The 20380-nt window shown below is 37.3% G+C and overlaps 1 protein-coding gene across 4 annotated transcripts in view; it reads left to right on the forward strand.

Annotated features, from left to right (window-relative positions):
* FER (FER tyrosine kinase) overlaps positions 1–20380 on the forward strand; it is a 180661-nt gene that overhangs the window by 83970 nt on the left and 76311 nt on the right. For 3 of the 4 annotated variants that reach the window (XM_086770908.1, XM_086770911.1, XM_086770910.1), the window contains exons 12-13: positions 3867–4070; positions 7245–7367. The exons of the other annotated variant lie outside the window; for it this stretch is intronic. In XM_086770908.1, the coding sequence (XP_086627034.1) occupies positions 3867–4070; positions 7245–7367 (327 nt within the window). The remainder of the gene's footprint in view (positions 1–3866; positions 4071–7244; positions 7368–20380) is intronic. 4 annotated transcript variants of the gene reach the window in all.

The following is a 20380-nucleotide window of genomic DNA, read 5'->3' on the forward strand; positions in this document are numbered from 1 at the left end:
CAGGAGCTATGCATCCCAAAAAAGAGGAAGTCAAGCAAAAACACCAGGAGGCCTGCGTGGATGCTCCTGGACCAACAGAAAATCAAGAAGGAAGCCTACAGAGGGTGGAAGCAAGGACAAGTAGCCTGGGAGGATTACAGAGAGACTGTCTGAGCAGCCAGGGATCAGGTAAGGCAGGCTAAAGCCCTGACAGAATTAAATCTGGCCAGGTACATCAAGGACAACAAGAAAAGCTTCTGTAGGTATGTCTGGGATAAAAGGAAGACCAGAGAGAATGTGAACCGTCTGGGGAAGGAAACAGGAGACGTTGTTACCTGGGACACAGACAAGGTTGAGGTACTCATGACTTCTTTGCCTGTATTCACCAGTGAGTTCTCTAGCGACATCATCCAAGTTGCAGAAGGCAAAAGCAGGGACTGGGAGAATTAAGAACTGCCCACTGTAGCAGAAGAGCCAATTTGGGACCGTCTAAGGAACCTGAAGGTGCACAAGTCTGTGGGACCTGATGACATGCAGGTCCTGAGAGAACTGGCGGATGAAGTTGCCAAGCTGCAGGCCATCGTATTTGAGAAGTTGTGGCAGTGTGGTGAGGTTCTCGCCAACTGGAAGAGGGATAACGTAACTCCCATTTTTAAAAAGGGGAAGCAAGGAAGACGTGAAGAGCTAGAGGCTAGTCAGTCTCACCTCTACACCTGGCAAGATCATGGAGCAGATTCTCCTGGAAACCATGCTAAGGCATATGGAATATAAAGAGGTGAATGGTGACAGCCAACACGGCTTCACTAAGGGCAAGTCATGCCTGACCAATGTGATGGCCTTCTGTGATGGGATTACAGCATAAGTGGACAAGGGATGAGCAACTGACATCATGTACTTGGACTTGTGCATAGCATTTGACACTGTCCCGCACAACATCCTTCTGTCTAAACTGGAGAGATGAGGATGTGATGGACAGATCATTCAGCAGAATTGGCCACACTCAAAGCGTTGTGGTCAACAACTCAGTGTCCAAGTGGAGACTGGTGATAAGTGATGTTCCTCAGGGGTTGGTATTGGGACTGGCCCTCTTTAAGATCTTTGTCGGCAACATGGACAGTGAGATAGAGTGCATACTTGGCAAGTTCGACGATGACACCAATCTGTCATGCCGTCAATACGCTGGAGGTAAGGGATGCCATCCAGAGAGACCTTGACAGGCTGGAGAGGTGGGCCTGTGCAAACCTCATGAAGTTCAACCAGGCCAAGTGCAAGATCCTGCATGTGGGTCGGGGCAGTCCCAGATACAAATACAGACTGGGTGGAGAATGGATTGAGAGCAGCCCTGAGGAGAAGAACTTGGAAGTGCTGGTGGATGAGAAGCTCAGCATGAGCTGACAATGTGCACTCGCTCCAAAAAGCAACCACATCCTGGGTTGCATCAAGAGGAGTGTGGCCAGCAGGTCAAAGGAGGTGATTCTTACCCTCTACTCTGCCCTGGTGAGACCCCACCTGGAGTACTGCATCCAGCTGTGTAGCCCCCAAGGTAAGAGGGACATGGACCTGTTGAAGCAAATCCAGAGGAGGGCCATGAAGATGATCAGAGGGCTGGAGCACCTCTCCTATAAGGACAGGCTGAGAGAGCTGGGGCTGTTCAGCCTGGAGAAGAGCAGGCTTTGGGGAGACCTTATAGCAGTCTTTCAATACCTCAAGGGGGCCTACAGGAAAGATGGGGAGAAACTCTTTAGCAGGGCCTGTTGCCATAGGACAAGGGGTAGTGGTTTTAAAATAGAAGGAGGTGGATTCAGACTTGATATAAAGAGGAAACTTTTTACAGTGAGGATGGTGAAACATTGTAACAGGTTGCCCAGAGAGGTGGTGGGTGTCCCATCCCTGGAAACATTTAGGGTCAGGTTGGCTAGGGCTCTGAGCAACCTGATCTGGTTGGAGATGTCCCTGCTTACTACAGGGGGGTTGGACTAGATGACCTTTAAAGGTCTCTTCCAACTCTAACCATTCTATGATTCTATGATTTAATGAGTTTGAAAACTTATTTTTTCTTTTAGGAATTTCTGAAAGAGAATTACTTAGTGTAATTTAACAGTGGCAGACAGCTCTGATCTGAGAAGTATTTAACTGTTGATGAAATCAAAATATATGTCGGCCAAACAATATCTTGGACTTTTAGTAGTTCACTGTGCTGATAAACACAGTATGTTGGAGTACATCTTTTACTCCTGAAAACTCTGATTTTTCACTTTCTGTTAAAGCTGATGTTGTTTCTTACATAGTCCCTCCTATCTCTGAATCTGCAATAGAGATAAATCTGTAATAGGGCATACTTGCTCTTTCTAGGGATGAGCCTATTGGTTACAGTGCTGGCATCAAATCTCATGTCTGAAGTTGTCGCTGTTACATGCCCAGGGCTCTAGATCCCATTGTCAATGTGTGACAATATGAGGCTCTGTCAGGCCCTTCGGTATGTTCTCCAGTTTTCTGTCAGGATCCTGGACTAAACTAGACCTTTTGAGATGTAACTTAGAAAGGCAGCAAGGAACCCACAGGCAAAGGCATTTTTTTTTATACCAGAAACTTTACTACAAAAGCGCTGAAGAATTACAGATATTTGGAAGCAAGAAGTTCGAGTACACTCCTTTTCTTAGGTCTGGTCATTCCTACTCAGAGAGTCTTGAGATTATTCCTAGTGTGTTTAGGCTAGGTAAGTCATCTTAACCTGAATATCTCCCCAGGAAGACTTCAGATTTGCAGATGGCCTCCACCATGCCCGTAGCTGCACCATGTCAAGTTTTTCTCTTGCATGCACCAATGGAATGTTTCTATTCTCTTTCCCCATCCCTGTAGAGGAAATACCATATCATCAGTGATAATACAAAGAAAAACACTTCTTTTTTATTAGGGCAGAACAGTTGGAGAGTTTAATTCAGAATCATATGTTTTATTTGTATCTGTATGATTATAGTTGAGGTGTGGGTCTTCATGCCATCTTCTAAAATGCAGTTCAGCATGCTTGCTTGGGACACATTCATGTATCTGTTCAACTCACAATGCACTGTGTTATTTTGTTCAGAGCTTTACCACTGGCACTGAGAATTCCTGTGAGCTCTGGCACTCATGACTTTGAATAACATACAGATTAATTAAAGGCTGTCTGTGTAGCCATAACAAATAAATCTGAAGTGGTCATTGAACAAATTACAAAGTTTTCCTCAGTGTTTTCTTAAACAATCTAAGCTTGTTAAAATTGATATGTTAAATTGTTGATTAAAACTAATTACCTTCCATTTATAGCCAGTGAAAATAATTTCTTACAATCTTTGTGCCTTCAGAAACTCTATGCTAAAGTTCTTAAGCACAGTGTACCCAGATACATATTCTGTGCTACAGTTTAAATGCTAGAAAAAATGTTTCATAGGGTTATGAACTGATTTCTGATGCAATTGGTGATTTCTGTCAAAACAACTTATCAATTGCTTTGTATAAATCAATTTATTATGGTTTTATGTCTAAGAAGTTTCTATCTGGATAAAGAAATGGTTAATTTTGAATTGTTGTTAATAGCATGTCAGAATATGTGAGAGTTGATCGGAATGGCTTAGGAAAAGTAGCAGGCCACGTGAAAAATATTACATGGTTGTATGGACATTTCCATTAACTTCTATTTTTTATATGTTAATTTTTTAAGTAATAGAAAAGAACATGGTCAGTATGCCTTTTGTGTAAAAGTAAGAGCCTTGATTTTTTTTGTTACTAGAAATACATGGTTTAGATAAAGAAATAGAAATTATTGTTGTTAATCATATTTTTCATATAAAAGTAAACTCGAAAAATGTACTGTTATAATAACATTTTTCTTCAATACTTTTCCCAAGTTCTTTGATGTAATATCAACCACTGAGAAACCATTGGCTGAGCAAGACTGGTATCATGGTGCAATTCCAAGAATAGAAGCCCAGGAGCTGTTAAAACAACAAGGAGACTTCTTGGTGCGAGAGAGCCACGGGAAACCTGGTGAATATGTCCTTTCTGTGTTTTCAGATGGACAACGGAGACACTTTATCATACAATATGCTGATGTACGTCTCTGATATGGTACTGAATATTCAATGTTAGGAAGTTCATAATTTCAGCTAAACAATTTAGGATGTACGTAATTTACTATGGCAAATGGCTTTAGCCTTTTGTGAAAATATGAAAACTGTTGGAAATATTTCCATCAGTGCTGAAATCAGGGGAAAAGGTCATTTTGGGAAACAAAAGAAAAATATGAAGTATGAGTTTATTTAATATCTTTTATCTAAGATATTTCTGTAAATGTTTTGAAATCCAGAACTCATTCAAAATATGTCAGTTCTCATAACATTACTAGAAATTCTTGAAGTGACGTTTCAACAAATCATTCTCAGTTTTAATTCAGTAATGATGCCAAAACGTACTTTGATCTTTTGTAATAAAACCTCCCATATACAGAAAAATACACAATTTTAGTCACATAAGAATGTTTACACTGAAGGAATTTCCTTGTCTAAAATCCCCAGCTGGTGCAGCTTGCCTAAGAGAAGTCAATACTGTGTACCTGATGCATTTCTTTTTAATGAGAGGCAGTGATCCTTTTTGAACTTCACAGAAGTTGAAAGGCTTATGGACACTTGTCCAGCTGGAGTTTTATTTAATTTTCACCTAGAATTTTCCTTGTAGAAGTGAACCTTTACACAAAGCCAGTTTTTATTTTATTTTGATTTTATGACCTTAAAGTATTTTGATGTGTCAGAGAGCTGAATGAGAAAATAAGAGTAATAAAATTACCTGTACCTAAGACATATAGTCTTACAGGATGCTTGGAGCTCTCTGATCCCAACCCAGCAGAAATAAATGCACATTGTATACTTGGTGTGGCTGAAATAGTTTTTGTGCAAATCATTGTATGTGGCAAGTAGATCTTCAAAAAATGTCCATTGGACTTTCAAATCAATTAAAATAGAGGAGTTTTTTTACAAGTATTACTTTGAGGTGACTCATATTTAGGCTGACTCTTTTTTGTATTGTTTTTTTTCCACCAAAAAATTAAAAAGCTATCTTTATTTCTGTAATTTCACTATGATCTATTAAGAATTAAATTTGAAATGTAAGATTGATATGGTTTAGTATTGCATAGCTTGGACAGTCCAGTCATCGTCAGGCCACTAGATCTGTTCACTTGGACATTTGGTAATAGGGCATTATGTTAATCTGCTCTTGGAATTCCTTAGAGACAGATTTTCTTGACAATCATGGAAGTTAAAACTTTTTCTTAAAAGATATGCAGGACTCCTAATGCATTTCTGTGGGGTGAATTTTCTGCATTTATTGTGAAAGAAACAATTGTAAAAAGAGAAAAGGTTATTAAACTCTAAAAAGGACTTAGTGGATGATGGGATTGTTAAAGTCATGTGACAAGAGGGATTGTATTAATGAGAGTTTATATTGGTATGAACAATGTGGAATCAGGTCTCCATGATGGGTCAAATCACACCCTTGGATCACTGATAGGTACCTGTATGAAGACCAAACTTGGCCTCCATATAAGAATTTTCTTCTGAAGCAAATACTGAAGGGCAGAATGGGACATATACCTGTTTCAGCAACGATCCTTTAGTTGCGTAGGTGTTTTCTCTCTGATTTTACCATTATTTTAAAGGCTAATCTTAGTAAAACTCTGTGTGTGATAAATGAGTTAGTTGTTTGGCTTTAAGCATCAAAATTCATTCAAGACACTGTCGTTTTTCACTACTGATATTTGAGGCTATGCTATTTTAAAATTATTGTTTGTTCACGTTCTTAATAATGGTCAGGATCCTGTGTAAATACACAGAACCGAAGAACGCTGTCTGCTCTGAAGGTCTTACATAGATGGCAGTAGATGGATGCGCGGCTGTGTCAAGAGATGGGGAAATAATAGGCAGTACTGATTATAGTGCTAGGGAGACTTTTAGGACATCAGATTTTTTGTATCATCAGCACAAAAATATGAAGGAGCTTATTTGAAAGGAATGGGAGCTAGTGTTACTGGTCAATCAAAGTTCAATCACTACTTAATAAGTGAATGAAGTTGAACAACAAAATAAACAACAAAAAGTTTTTAGACTATAAAATAATTTCTGTGATAGTGAACCAGGAATGTTAAAACTAGATGACATGACCAAGCTCTTCTTTACTAACAGGATAGCACATTTCAGGAAATTAAGGAAGAGAGGGAAGAGAAACTTAAAATGCATTGTGCAAAGAATTTAACACTGAGGGCTAGAAAGAAAAAAAGTCTGCATGCCAGTGGTAAAGGTTTTCATTGCCCAGTTGTGTAAATGAACTTGAATCAACATCTATGCTTTGAATTTTTAATTGCAGTACTTTTTTACTGTTACCATTGTCAGGCTAGCTTATGCAAGTTCCTCTCTTGGGGGAAAAGTTCTCTAACTGTAGATGCTGAGTCTTGTATACACACAAGACTTTATCCTTTTTCCCAGTCAGCTGCAGTGTTTAATTGAAGACATTCAAAAGGATGAAATACATACGTCTTTACTTTTTTTTTCGCCATCAAGTGTATGGGTAAAGATAACCAATGAAAATACATTTTTTCCCCATAACACCTGAAAGAATGACATAGTAGTCATACAAGAATGTCATAGCAGTCTTTGCTAGGAAAATGTTATATGCTTCTAAATAATGAGAGATTTAATTGTTTCCATTGTGTTCAATTATGCATATAAAAAGAAATAAATTAATGAAGTGATGAGAGGAGGAATTTTGTCTTACTCAGCTTCTCTGAGTTATGTGCCTGACCTGCCTTTGTTTTTAACTGCTGTAGACTCTTCTTTTGTATACTCCTTGTTAAAGACCAATGATGTATCATATACACTGTGCCAGGGATTTGTTAATTTTCTCAAACATTGTAATTGCAATAAGAACTGAGTAAGAGTATTATTTATCTCCTGCTTATTTTATTATCAGATGTTTATTTTTTAGTTTTTTTTTCTGTCATTCTTAGAACTTCAAGTAATTAGGAAGTTAGTGTTGTTTTCTCTGGTTTATAATATTTTTATTTCACTATGTCAGAGTTTTAAGTATTAAATAGATCAGGAAAGAAATGTAATTCTGTAAAACCAAACATTTCTTTGTTTGTTACTAGTGAGAGTAGTTTGATGATGCACTTTTGCAGGTTCTTGTTCAAGGTATTACTTGTAGAGAAACAATTATTTCCTTTTACCTCCATACAGAATCAGTATCGTTTTGAAGGAACTGGGTTTCCAACTATTCCTCAGCTCATAGAACATCATTACACAACAAAGCAAGTTATTACAAAGAAATCAGGTGTTGTTCTGCTGAATCCTGTTGTTAAGGTAATGCATACATTTCAAAAACTGTTTAACTGAGAAGAATTTGGGGACTTTGTGCTGTTATTTAAAATATGCTCCTGTGCAGCTTCTCAGAAGATTTTTCATTCTTAGTCGTTTTGTGACTCTCTTTTTCTGAGGTTTTCCAGCCTTTTTTGCTCTGTGAAACACATTCATTTGAAATAATGCTCTATCCTGATTCTTATAATAAACCTTTACTATTTTGAAAGAGTGACATTCAACATCTCACAAAATATCCTCCTGTTTTTCTTTTTGGTTTCCCATTTGGATTTCACTGCTAAGTGGTTGAAAGTACTAGTTCATTGCCCGTAAAGTTATGATGAAGAAATTTTTTTTTATAAAATGGTGTTCTTTAAGTGATAAAATTCTCATGAAATTTAGAAGAATTATGACAACTCCATTTTCTATCTATTTTGTATCTCAGATATAAGTTACAGAGACACAGAAAAGGGTACTGTCCATCCAGTATCATTGCAAATTTTAAATTAAAATTCCTTTTTAATCAGTAAGCTATTTCAGAAAGTCTTTCAGAAGGGAAATGAAAAGGGATGGAAATATTAAACTATATCACTGTTTAGAAAGCTTAAGAGTCTCCTTGACTTCTTCCAGCGGTTTTGCAGTTAGTATCTGCTTGATATTTTTTTCATAAACCAACTATTTTCCACTTAAATCTTTGCATTTTAACTATGAATAAACCATTTATGCCTTTTTTTTTTTTTAAAAAAAAAAAAAAGACTAGTTACAAGCATTTGTAAAGCACCTTCTGTGTTCTGTTCTACAAAATTTTAGGAAGAATAACAATTTATATTTCAGATTTAGTTTCCTACTCCAAGGTCCTTGTTCTTTTCTGATAATAATGCTAAGAAGTTAAAGCATATTCCCTTTCTCAAAGTTAATGTGGTTTTTTTTTTTACACTTATCTATGCTTACCTACTATATATAATTTTAAAATTTAAAGAATGGGGCTTTGTTAATACACATTTTGTCTTAATATCTTGCTGATTACCAAATTGACACTTAGTTGAACATAAAATACTGCTTAAATTCTTTGTGGAACTTATCAAAAAATGTAGGATATTGTTTTTGATGTGTGAATAATTGTATTCTGATATAAACTGTTTAAGCTAAAAATAAAGGGCGGTCAAAATGAAATATTTTTTTATCTGTTTGCAAATTTTTGGTTTTTATAATACTTAATTTGTATTAAAAACTTAGTGCTCTGTTTCCTGCCTTTTTTTCTCCCTTTGTATAATGTACATACTGTGAGAGCAGTCCTGTTTTAGCAAATGTGAAACTATAGTACAGTACGTTACTAGATACTAAATGATAACAAAGCTTATTATTAATTATTATCTGTTAAGTTTAAACAGGAAAACATTAACTCTTCATTGTCTGTTGTTTACTTTGAAGATAGGGATTTTCCACATTCTTGACATTTTTGTTTCCTTTTGCTATCTTTTTAAAAATAAAGTTAAGTTTTAATTTGTGCATAGTTTTGTGTAACTATGTAGAGTCAAATAATTTTTCTAGTACCTATACTATGGGAGAAATATGGTCCCAAATTACTTTCCTGATAATTTCTACATTACTCTACTTGATTTCATTCCTTTGGGGTGTAAATGCACGCAGGGATACTCTAAAGTCCCAGATGATAACCATGCAGATACGTATGACTGTGTGGTGGGTCTTTCCAGGACTTGAATCCATACCACTACTGCTACATTCAGATGTATCTTAACCTCCTTACAAAGTGATGGAGAACAATTTTTAAGACATTTTTTAGCTTTTTTACTGTCACTGGGTGCAAAGTCGGTGTTTTGTTTTTCTTGTTTTCAGGATGAAAATGAAATGGGCCCATTCCTCTCTGGACTTGTTCATTTGAGTTAGTCTTAACATGAACTAAAATTAGTACAAATACTAGCATTTCCTCTGGGATCATCCTAGTTTTATGACCAATTGGTAGCTGATTTGAGCTGCAGTGAAAAAGTACTTTGGCTACTCAGATTTCCCAAAGTCCTGCAAGTAATCTGCATCTGTCCATAAAATCCAGTCACATAGGCTCCATTTATTTTGTCTTATGACTTGCTTTGTGCTAGTGTACATCAGTCTTCATATACCATAGTATTTATTTTACGACTGATGAACTTTTCAACTTTAGGTTACATGAACTCATGGGAAGTATGTCCATGGTAATACAGACTGTTAGTACTAAGAAGAATATTGGGTGATAGGCAACTTTATTGTGTAGGTTTTAAAATATACATATATTACATATATTGTATGCAGGCTTTCAAGAATTTTTGATATATTATATCAGTGTCTGATAGCTACTTACACTTTTTGGAGACTAAAACCGATCTATAGTATATTTAGTGCTTCATGACCAGGGATTTAAACCAAGTGAGACAGCAACAAGTTAGCTATTTAAATTGTTTTGTTTTGTAGTACCTTTCAGTCTGAGCTACGATTTTATGATGATTTTTGTTCTCCCATCTGATAAAACCTAGTTGTTGGAAAAAAAAGTATTTCAGAACTAAGAAAACATGTTCTGAGCTTTCCTTTGTAATTGGCATGGAGCTCTGGCTTTCTCAGGGCGAAGTGGAGACGTTTTAAGTTATTTTCAGAAATAGCATATGCACTCTGGCACCTGGTGTTGGGGGTATTTTATGCATTGTGTGCTATTATCAGAATATGTTTGATCATTTCCTTAAAAATCATTTGACATCTGCAGAGACTGTTTTTCTTTGTTCATATTAAAGCTGCAAAGCAGTCTTTGACATTTAATGCAATCTTTAATACTTTTATGCAAATTCTGCCTGTAATAACCTACTTAGAAAGTGAAAGTTAAATATGACAGAGAACTTCACAGAAAAAAAAATTATGCTATTTATTTTGGTTTTGCTTTCCTTCCTTCCCATAGTCATTCATCCTACTTTACTATATTAGTAAAATTAGCATTCACCTTCTGTGATGTTGCCCTTGAAAGGAACACTCTTAATTGTGCCACAAAAGGCCTGTCCCATGTCCCATTTCATGTAGACCAAATCTGCCTGCTTGGAATTTTAATGATACTGTAATAATAGAATATAAATTAGAAAAACTGAGGGCATTAAAAAGATATCTGCAAGTGATTTCTTTAATGAAAAAGTCTCTCATATTTATTTATAATCTTTTAGAAAAAATGGACTGTACATTCTTCAATTTATTATTGATTGAATGACTGGTACATAAAAACTCTGAGTAACCTCAGTGCATACCCAAGGACTTTATTAGTAGAAATCCTATTTTAACCATATTAAATATATTTTAACTTTCTAACATCTTTAATCTCATATTGTGTAGGTGTTTAAATTTTCTGAAATACATTTTTGACGTTTAAGAAATCTGTATTAAGTTGTGGATATGCTTTAGTTTGACTACTAGTAAAGAATCATCAAGGCAATAAGGAATACCATTTTTATTTGGATACATCTGCATTAATGTTTTCACTTTGATCAGAAATACACCTTTGAAGAAAATCTGCTCAGTGCCGCTTAGGATGCTATGCTTCCATCATTGAGTTGTCTCCAAGGATTAAAACTGTGCTCCTTTCAGCTGAAACGAAATAGGAAGATGCACAACTGCAGATGAGAGGGACAGTCAGACAGGGACAGTTCAGAGCCAGGACAGATCTAGTCTGAAATAATGCTTTTCCTCCCCATATGTGTTTCAGGTCCTCAGCACCAACTGTTTCACTCTGGAGATCTGCTACTATTTCACTAGTTCTAATATAGTCCTAGTCTTTGGCTCCTCTGTAGTAATTTCAAGTTCTGAGGTCATGAAAAAAAATAAACTGCTGCTTTGGCAGAAGAGTTGGCCTATGTATTTGTTGCCAGTAGCTTTCATTTTAAGATTCCAGATCTGTTTTGATGTGACAAACAAGCCTGTGATATGACCTCAAACGTTTTCTGTGCATGGGAAAATGATGAACTGTAAATAATGTTGAGTGAGATGGATGAAAGTGTTAAAAGAAAAAAAAAAAGATGTATGTTGTAGTACTGGTTCTAATGTTGATGAATAAGTTTGCAAATGGCATGAGAATTCTGTGTGCATCTGGTGCCATCTTGCAAGATGTGAGTCTGTTAATGACTTAAACATGGAAAGAACTGATGAATAAATATAAATTTATGTGACAAGATAAAAGCAGAGAGGTTATTTTCATTAAAATGCACTCACAGAAATCTGACATGACCCAGATTTTTCAGTCACTGAACCAATTTGAGCTGTAGTTTGTATTTAGAAGTCTTTAAGCTCGGCTTTCAAAATGGGAAGCATAAACAATCTATCTGCTCTGTGTTTCAGTTTCTTAGTAGTATCACAGAACTAATACTGTCTCCTTTAACAATTAGTTAACATACACTGATCCATGCAAAGCTAACCAAAAGTTGTTTTCCTGATTTTTGACTCCGCTTAGTTTGGTTGTTTTTGCAAGTGTTTTGTTTGGTGTTGCTTTATTTTACAAAACTAAGCTGAAGTTCATTGTTGCTCATTGTGTGCTCGTGGTGCAGGCAGCACATGTTTCTCAGGCCAACAAGGCTGACATGGAGGAATTGAAGGAGGTTGCTAAATAGCCTTGCTTTCAGGAAAGCCTTCTTAGGCCTGCTGAGGGAAGTTAGAGAGAAGCAAAGGACTTAGCAAGGAGACTTTCAAGTACAAGTACTCTTGTCACTCAATTAGAGATTCTCTTCTTGTGACAGGAAAGAATTAAGGCACTGAAAAGCGAAACAACTACAGTAATTGGTGCTGCCTTTTGGGAAGATCATCTTGCATTTGTTTGACCTGAGGACAGCTCTTTACGAGCAGAAATCTCAGCTGAGAGGAAGAAGCAGGCTATAGCAGTGAGCAATTCAGTTATCACAGTTTTACCTAGGCTAGGTTTGTAGCTCCAAACAGGATCCCACTGTGAATTACCTGTATGGTATCCATGTATCTGGTATTCTGGTTTAGCTTGTAGGGGTGCCGAGAAGCACTTGGTGGTCATGGTCTCTATTGATTTTTGGCCCAAAGCTGTAATTCTCATGCCCTCCTTCTCCAGGGAGACCTTATGTAGCAGTCTTCAAATACCTAAATGGGGCTTATAAGAAAGATGGAGAGAAATTCTTTAGCAGGGCTTGTTCTGAGAGGACAAGGGATAATGGTTTTTAAATAGATGGAGGTAGATTCGTACTTGCTGTAAGGAGGAAATTTTTTACAATTAGAGTGATGAAGCACTGGAACAGGTTGCCCAGAGAGGTGGTAGATGCCCCATCCCTGGAAACATTCAAGGCCAGGTTGGAGGGGGCTCTGACAAACCTGATCTGGTTGGAGATGTCCCTGCTCCTTGCAGGGGGGTTGGACTAGATGACCTTTGAAGGTCTCTTCCAACCCAAGCTATTCTATGATTCTGTTATTAAGTCTAATCTAGTCTGATGCATGCATTTTTAAATGTTAAAGACTATCTTTTATTTTCTTTAAGGAAATTAAATCCACAATGAGAAGAGAGGATTTATAATACATTAAAAGATGTACTTACAGCAAATGACTGTATTGCATAAGCATGAAATTAATCTTTTGCCATTTATTTGCCGTTCAGTGTTGTTATGATCTTACAGAAGGCCTGTGATTCGTATGTTAGGAAAATTGACAATATTTTTTCAGTATAATAGGAGAATTTAGGCAGATTTTCCGTTCATTCTTCAGTTTAATTCTGGAATCTGAAGAAGAGCCTGCAGCTATTGATATTCGATAACAGAGTTTTCTGTCTTAATACTAGAGAAGTATTTCAATTATGTTCCTATTTCCTTAGAACTTAGATGTGTTTCAGGATTTACTTTTAAGAATTTTTAGCAGAGAGGGTTGCAATATTTTTGTCAGGTAACAAAAGGAATACATCTTCTATAGTGGTGGCCTGTACTTGTCAGGGTGTCACATCCTAATAAGAAAGGGAAAAAGGAGACTAATTTTCTCTTTGTGCTAACAAAATACTAAACCAAATTTGTCTATAATTTCAGATATCTTGACTTTTTTTTAATTTAGAGGATCATTTTCTCAAAAATTTTTGAAAAAATGTTGCAATGACAGAGAGACATGAGGCTACCTGAACAAAAGGGTAACAAAGATTTTTTTATATCCAGTGACCAAAGTTTTCTGTAGCTTTTTTCTAAAGATTGTAGCTTTAAAAATCTGCTCTAATGAGTGTTTCTGGTTCAGTCTTGTCTTTATGGTATTTCTTTTCGTGATCAGTTTTAGAATAAAAATGGAATATAACACTCTTAAAGGGTTATGCTCAAACCTAGAAAAATAATATTTTTTCAAGTATATGATTTCCTTTCTAGCAAACAAAGGATAACTTTTGAGCAATGTCTTAAAAATCTCTGTCCTACAAATATTAAATGGGCATCTCATCTGCATGTGCATTCCTGGTTTCTGTATATTCATATAAAAAGTCATGAAGGGCCATATTGCTGTGTGGGATGCAAATGGAGCAAAAGGAATTATCTCAAACACAACTGAAACGGCAGGAAGTACTAAAAAACCTCAAAATTTATGAAACAGGAGATGGATCCTGAGATAAATTATTTATAGAATCATAGAATGGTTAGAGTTGGAAGGGACCTTCAAAGGTTATCTAGTCAAACCCCCCTGCAAGGAGCAGGGACATCCCCAACTAGATCAGGTTGCTTATCTAACCTGGCCTTGAACGTTTCCAGGGATGGGGCATGCACCACCTCTCTGGGCAACCTGTGCCAGTGTTCTACAACCCTCATTGTAAAAATTTTTTTCCTAATATCCAATCTAAATCTACCTCCCTCTGTTTTGAAACCATTACCCCTTGTCCTGTTGCAACAGGCCCTACTGAACAGCCTCTCCCTATCTTTCTTGTAGGCCCCCCTGAGGTACTGGAAGACCGCTATCAGGTCTCCCCAGAGCCTCCTCTTCTCCAGGCTGAACAGCCCCAATTCTCTCAGCCTGGCCTCAGAGGAGAGGTGCTCCAGCCCTCTCATCATCTTTGTGGCCCTCCTCTGGACCCTCTCCAACTGGTCCTTGTCCTTCTTATGTTGGGGGCTCCACAGCTGGACACAGTACTCCAGTTGGGGTCTCACCAGGGCAGAGTAAAGGGGGATAATCACCTCCCTCGACCTGCTGGCCACGCTTCTTTTGATGCAACCCAGGATTGCAAGAATTCTCAAGAAGATGGATCTGTTTGAGAGCGGTACTTAAATATGGATTATGGAGGAACTCAGGGGCCGGATTAGGTAGGACTTCAGAATGCCTTGTTTGTATAAATGCTATATTCAGTGTGCTATTTAGGGTAATGCATGGATCTCATTATCCGTTCATAATGAAGTAACTGTTGTTACGAATTCTGTCCTTTCAGTCAGTTGGAATCCTAAAAGATTTGCCACTGATTTACATAGTAAATAAGTACATAAGCTCAAGATCACCCCCAGAGGAAGGTAATCAGAGGTGTAAACTCTTTGGAGGCCAGTAACTTCCAGTATACCTCAGGTGTCAATACTGGGTCCAATCCTGTTGAACATCTTCATTAATGAACTAGATGATGGGGCAGAATGCACCCTCAGCAAGTTTGGTGATGACACCAAACTGGGAGGAGGGGCTGATAGGGCAGAGGGTCATGCTGCTATCCAGAGGGACCTGGACAGGCTGGAGAAACAGGCTGACAGGAACCTCATGCAGTTCAGCAAGGGGAAGTGCAAAGTCCCGCAACAGGGCAGGAACAACCCGAGGCAGCGGTACCTAGTGGGGGCTGCCCAGCTGGAGAGCAGCTTGGCAGAAAAGGGCTGGGGGTCCTGGTGCAGACCAAGCGTTGAACATGCACCTTGCGGCAAAGAAGGCGGCTCGTGGACTGCGTTAAACAAAGTACTGCCAGCAGATCGAGGGAGGTGGTCCTTCCCTTCCACTCAGCACTGGTGAGGCCACACCTGGAGTACTGCGTGCACTGCTGGGCTCCCCAGTGCAACAGAGACATGAACAATTGAAGGACTAGAGCTCTGTGAGGTCATGTGCTTGTGAATGTTAAAACGCTACTTTCAATGGATTTCTTTTCTACAAATGAATGAAGTGAAAGGGGATAATTCTTTCTAGGTTAGAGTGTTTTATTGAATGACCAGCAGAAAAACACGTAGACTTATAGTACTTTTCAAGTAATAAAAGCAAGGTAAAGAAGTTAAATGGTAGGCATTGGTGTTTCCCCCTTATCTCACCTGTGTTCAGATTTTAAATTAAGAAGTACGAATAATAAAATTGTTTGCTTAATTGTAGGCCTGTTTGTTCAAAAGGAGTTCTGACACATTGAGGAGAACACTGCGTAATTAATTTTCAGACTTCTGAGTTTTAGAAAAAGATACAAAGGATAAAGTAAAATGCAACAAAAAGTAGGTTGCAAGAGACCACACAGGAAAATTTTCTCAAGTCATTAATACAGGAGAAAAAATATATTTGCTTAATACCACATTCAGAAGAGTGCGTAAGTAATGATAGAAGTTGCTAATATTTAGCAGAACCACTTGTGTCTGTACCACTTCCCTTTGTGTGTCCTTCATTCACTGGCTTTTTTTCTGCCACCAGAGACTTCCCAGTGCTTTTGCTGTTTTGAATAATGAGTTAATGGTATATGATAAGCTACCAATATCTTGTTAGAGAACAATTTGTATCCAGTGTTAAGAAACTTAATGCAATATGCTTCATTGAAACTGCTGGCATTTATGTAATGTTGCATGACTTCTGATTCAAAGCCATCATCTGTCTCGCTTGGAATGCAGGTGGAGCTTACTGATATTCACACTGAAAAATATCTCGTAAATTAAGGCTGCTTTTTTTGTTATAGCTGAGTCAAATAAACAGGTTGCTGGTGCCAAAAAGGTGTGTATGTTAGCGGGGGGTGGGTGTTGTCACTCCCTTTTCCTTTCTATGTGACTTTGCTTTTTTTCCTGATCACAAATTAAGCTTATATAGAAGTTTATTTGAAATTTTGCCAGGTTAATTCTGTTCCATTTCAGTGGTTTTAACCTGTCACCTGAAGATTATTAAAGCCAATGCAAAATAAACATATATGGATAGGAAGAGATAGGATGAAGGATCTCAGGCTTTTGTTTTGAACAAAATCGTACTTTGGTGGAAGCTCTAATGTGGAATGACACCTCTTTGAAAGGTATTGCATACTAACCACTATAATGTAGAAATTGTTTTGGAGGGACTGTTGGATACACAAGAGAACAGTCTAGCAGAGAGTATACCTTAGTGTGTGGATGTTGCCAAATAATGAGTTAAATGTTTTATCTCCTGGGGAAAACAAACCATCTATCTGGAAACAGCTGGGTGTTTTGAAGTTAAGTCAGGATGGAGCTAAGCATGTGGCTTAGTATCTTATATAGTCCATGGAGACTCTCTTGGACATTTTTATGCACATCTGTAGTCCCCCGGCCCCAGCTGTAACATACCTCTTCATGCACATGAGTGGAAGTAAAAATGTGTTTATACATACGTGAAGATATTTTAGCCTATTTTAACAATTTGAGTGTATTTATGCAGGCATGCATAATATGACTGTGATTTTGCATTCCTCTCTCTTTAAATCATACTGAATGTTTAAATGAAAAGCTACGTTATCACACAGTTTTGTTTGCCTTTGAGCGTGAGTGACAGAAGACTGTCACTGTTCTTGGAGAGCATATCTGACAGAAAGCAGATAATTTCTCTGTTTGCATATATTTGGTTAACCGGTGATTCAGAGTACTTCGGTTTGGGAGCTGAATTTACTATATTAAGTAGAGAGGAATGCTCTAAGTTTCCTTAATGTGTTTAAAATATAATTAGTTTTGACATAAACTGGACTTTTATTTTCCTGTGCTTAAGAATTTAACATTCTATACCTTGTTCTTTCTCAGTTTTTTTTCTCCTTTATTTTTCTTTATTTCCTGTCTTTTTCCTGAAAAATCTTCAGCATCTTGCTAGTTCTTTGATGAATTAGAGAGTAAAAACTTAGGGAAATACTGCACATACTTCAAAAAACAGTGGAGAAAACTAGTTTTGTATGTTGACTTCTACAGTCATTTTATCTATTGATTGTCAAGAAAGAATGCTGAAGGAAAAGCTGTGCAGTTAGTCTGAGGTCACTTCTGCAGTTCATACCCTGCATAGTAGCTTTTGCAAATCTCAATTCTATCCTCTTGGTTTATGGCCATTTAGAATTTGGTTTAGCAGAAGGATTGAACTTCACAGTGGTTTTTTATGGAACAATAACAAGTCAAATGAAATAGTACTTTTTCCAAGGAGTTAAACCTATCTGCACTATTATTCTCTTTTACAGCTCACACTGAGCTTCATCAGTGTGGCTTAATACAGTGCTGATAATAATGCGAAACAGCTTCTGTAACGATTTTTACAGTTCATCAATCTTTATTCTAGAAACAGTTTTAAATAACTTGTCAGTGGGGTTTTTCAAAACCCCTCTTGTAAAACTCACTTGTTATGAAAAATCTTTTCCAGTAGCTACCTTTATTTCTGTACTTAATCTGAAGGACTTGAGACACATAGTTTATGATTCATGAAATTGATATGCACATTAGATCTACAGGCATCGGTGGTGTCGAAAATAGTACTTCTCTAAGAAGATCGTTTCTCATTTCCACATTGATAGGCCCTATCCACATGTACACAACTGTTACTGGCTTTCCTGTTTTTCTCTGATTCAACAGGTTCTGATAAGTGATGAAAAATTATCTGTGATTATTATTTTCTCAGCCATTAGAAATAATCTCATTCTTATTATCCTTAATACTGAAAATGAAAGATAGACTTTGCATTATTGTTATTGTGGAAAAATTGCTCTTAGCTGCAACAATTCATATTATTGATATTTTCTATTTCATTTGGAAGAACGAGAGCAAATACTTTTCAAAAATATTTTTCTGAATGCATTTTTTTCTCCTTAGAACATGAAGAAACGGGCATAATGTGTGTTTATATACCATACTCATGAGATGCTGACAATATTCCTCTATTTTACGGGGTTTTTCAGAGGAATGTTAATGAAGAATTTACTGAAGTGGGGGAAAGGAGAGGGATATTTAGGCTTTTGGTAAATTCCCTGTGGTGTGTTCAGATAGATTCTTAGGCTGGGAAGTCTCATGTTTTCAGTTTGTTTAAAGCAATATGTTTTCCTTTTGGTTGAGTCATTTTGGTGCTCCCTAAATCAATTAAAGTTTCCGATTTCTTGAGGTTTTTAGCCTTTTTTCCTTTCGTTACATCTACTGTTGAGATGGAAAGCAGTGGCAGAATTTCCTATAAATCCTGCCTTCGTGAGTATGATGGTGTCTAGCTTTATGATCTTGATGTAGTCTGAACTAGCTGCAGTAAATAATGCGACAGAGAACATGAGATAAGTAAGTAGCAGTGATGGTAACATGGAAGTCTTACATACTCATACTGTGAGGAAACCTGATCAGGATTTGCTCACTCTTCCTCTTTCACAAATCTTGCTTTGAAGTCTGAGTAAGAGTCTTGGTTTTGTTTGATGGTGCTCTGAAACTGAATAGAAGCACAGGTGATATTTCTTTTTTTCCCTTTTTCTTTATCCTACCAGAACTGGTAGGATTTTCAAAACTAAGTGTTTAAGCTGAGGCTTATAAATTCATACCTAATTGCCAAAATGCCTGTTTTTAAAATGTTTAGTATCTAATTGCCTTAATACTGGTTGTCAATTTGAAAAAGCAGCATTTTAGACTTCTTCATGATTAAAATTGTTACTGAAAATTACAGAAAAATAATGGTAGGGGAATTTGAACACTAAGTATTCATTCTGAGCTATGTTTTCAATTTTATTGAAAGCTGTTATAATTTACTGCAACCAATTTGTAAGCTTTCTTCCTGGCATAATAATTTGTGTTTCTTTGATGTGGTTTCTGCTAATGAAGGGAGGTAGGCAGGAGGAAGACTGCACCTCAGACTTCAGCTTACATGCTAGGAAGAAATTTAGGGTAATAGTGATAAGATTTTGGTCTCGAAGCTCAGAAAAATAAAAATGCATCTTGTACAGCAACCATCTGCTATTCATAGTGTGGCCTCAGTGGCCTTGCACACAGCTGAAGAAAGAGCTTTTTACCTGCATCTCCACTGAAGAAAGAGCCCATGCATTAGTGATTCTCTGCTGATTGCTCAAGGCTTGAAACTTATCAGACCTGTGAAACTTACTAACATCTTCTGTATCCAGAATACTTTCTCTTCCAAGTAGAAATAGAAATTTCTGGTTATTTTTGATGTATTCTTTTTCACCATTGAAGGTTTTATTTCTTTAATCACTATTTGTTTGGAAGGTTTTTTGTAAGTTAACTCTTGAAAAAACTTTCCTCTTTGAAAATGCTTATATTTCTTGAAAACAAACAAGTTCAAACAAACATAGATTTTTTTCAACCAAGTCCAGAGGAGGGCCACAAAGATGATGAGAGGGCTGGAGCACCTCTCCTGTGAGGACAGACTGAGACAGTTGGGATTGTTCAGCCTGTAGAAGAGAAGGCTCTGGGGAGATCTTCACAGCAGCCTTCCAGTACCTAAAGGAGGCCTAGAGAAGACACAGAAAAACTCTTCAGTAGGGCCTGTTGTGGAAGAACAAGGGGTAATGGTTTTAAACTAGAAGGAGGCAGATTCAAACTTGATATAAGGAAAACATCTTTTACACTGAGAGTGGTGGAACACTGGAAGAGATTGCCCAGAGAGGTGGTAGATGCCCCATCCCTGGAAACATTCTAAGTCAGGCCAGGTGGGGCTCTGAGCAACCTGTTCTTGCTCCCTGCTCCTTGCATGGGGTTGAACTAGATGACCTTTGAAGGTCCCTTCCAGCCCAAACTATTCTATGATTCTATAAATATCCTGGATAGCTTCAGAAAGTCTGGAAAGGTACTCACTGCCAAAATGTTGTTTATATGAACCTTCAGTATGATGACTGTAAGCTAGCACCTGAG

This window comes from Chlamydotis macqueenii, chromosome Z (genome assembly GCF_036417535.1).
Source record: "Chlamydotis macqueenii isolate bChlMac1 chromosome Z, bChlMac1.mat, whole genome shotgun sequence".
NCBI classification, from domain to species: Eukaryota; Metazoa; Chordata; class Aves; order Otidiformes; family Otididae; genus Chlamydotis; species Chlamydotis macqueenii.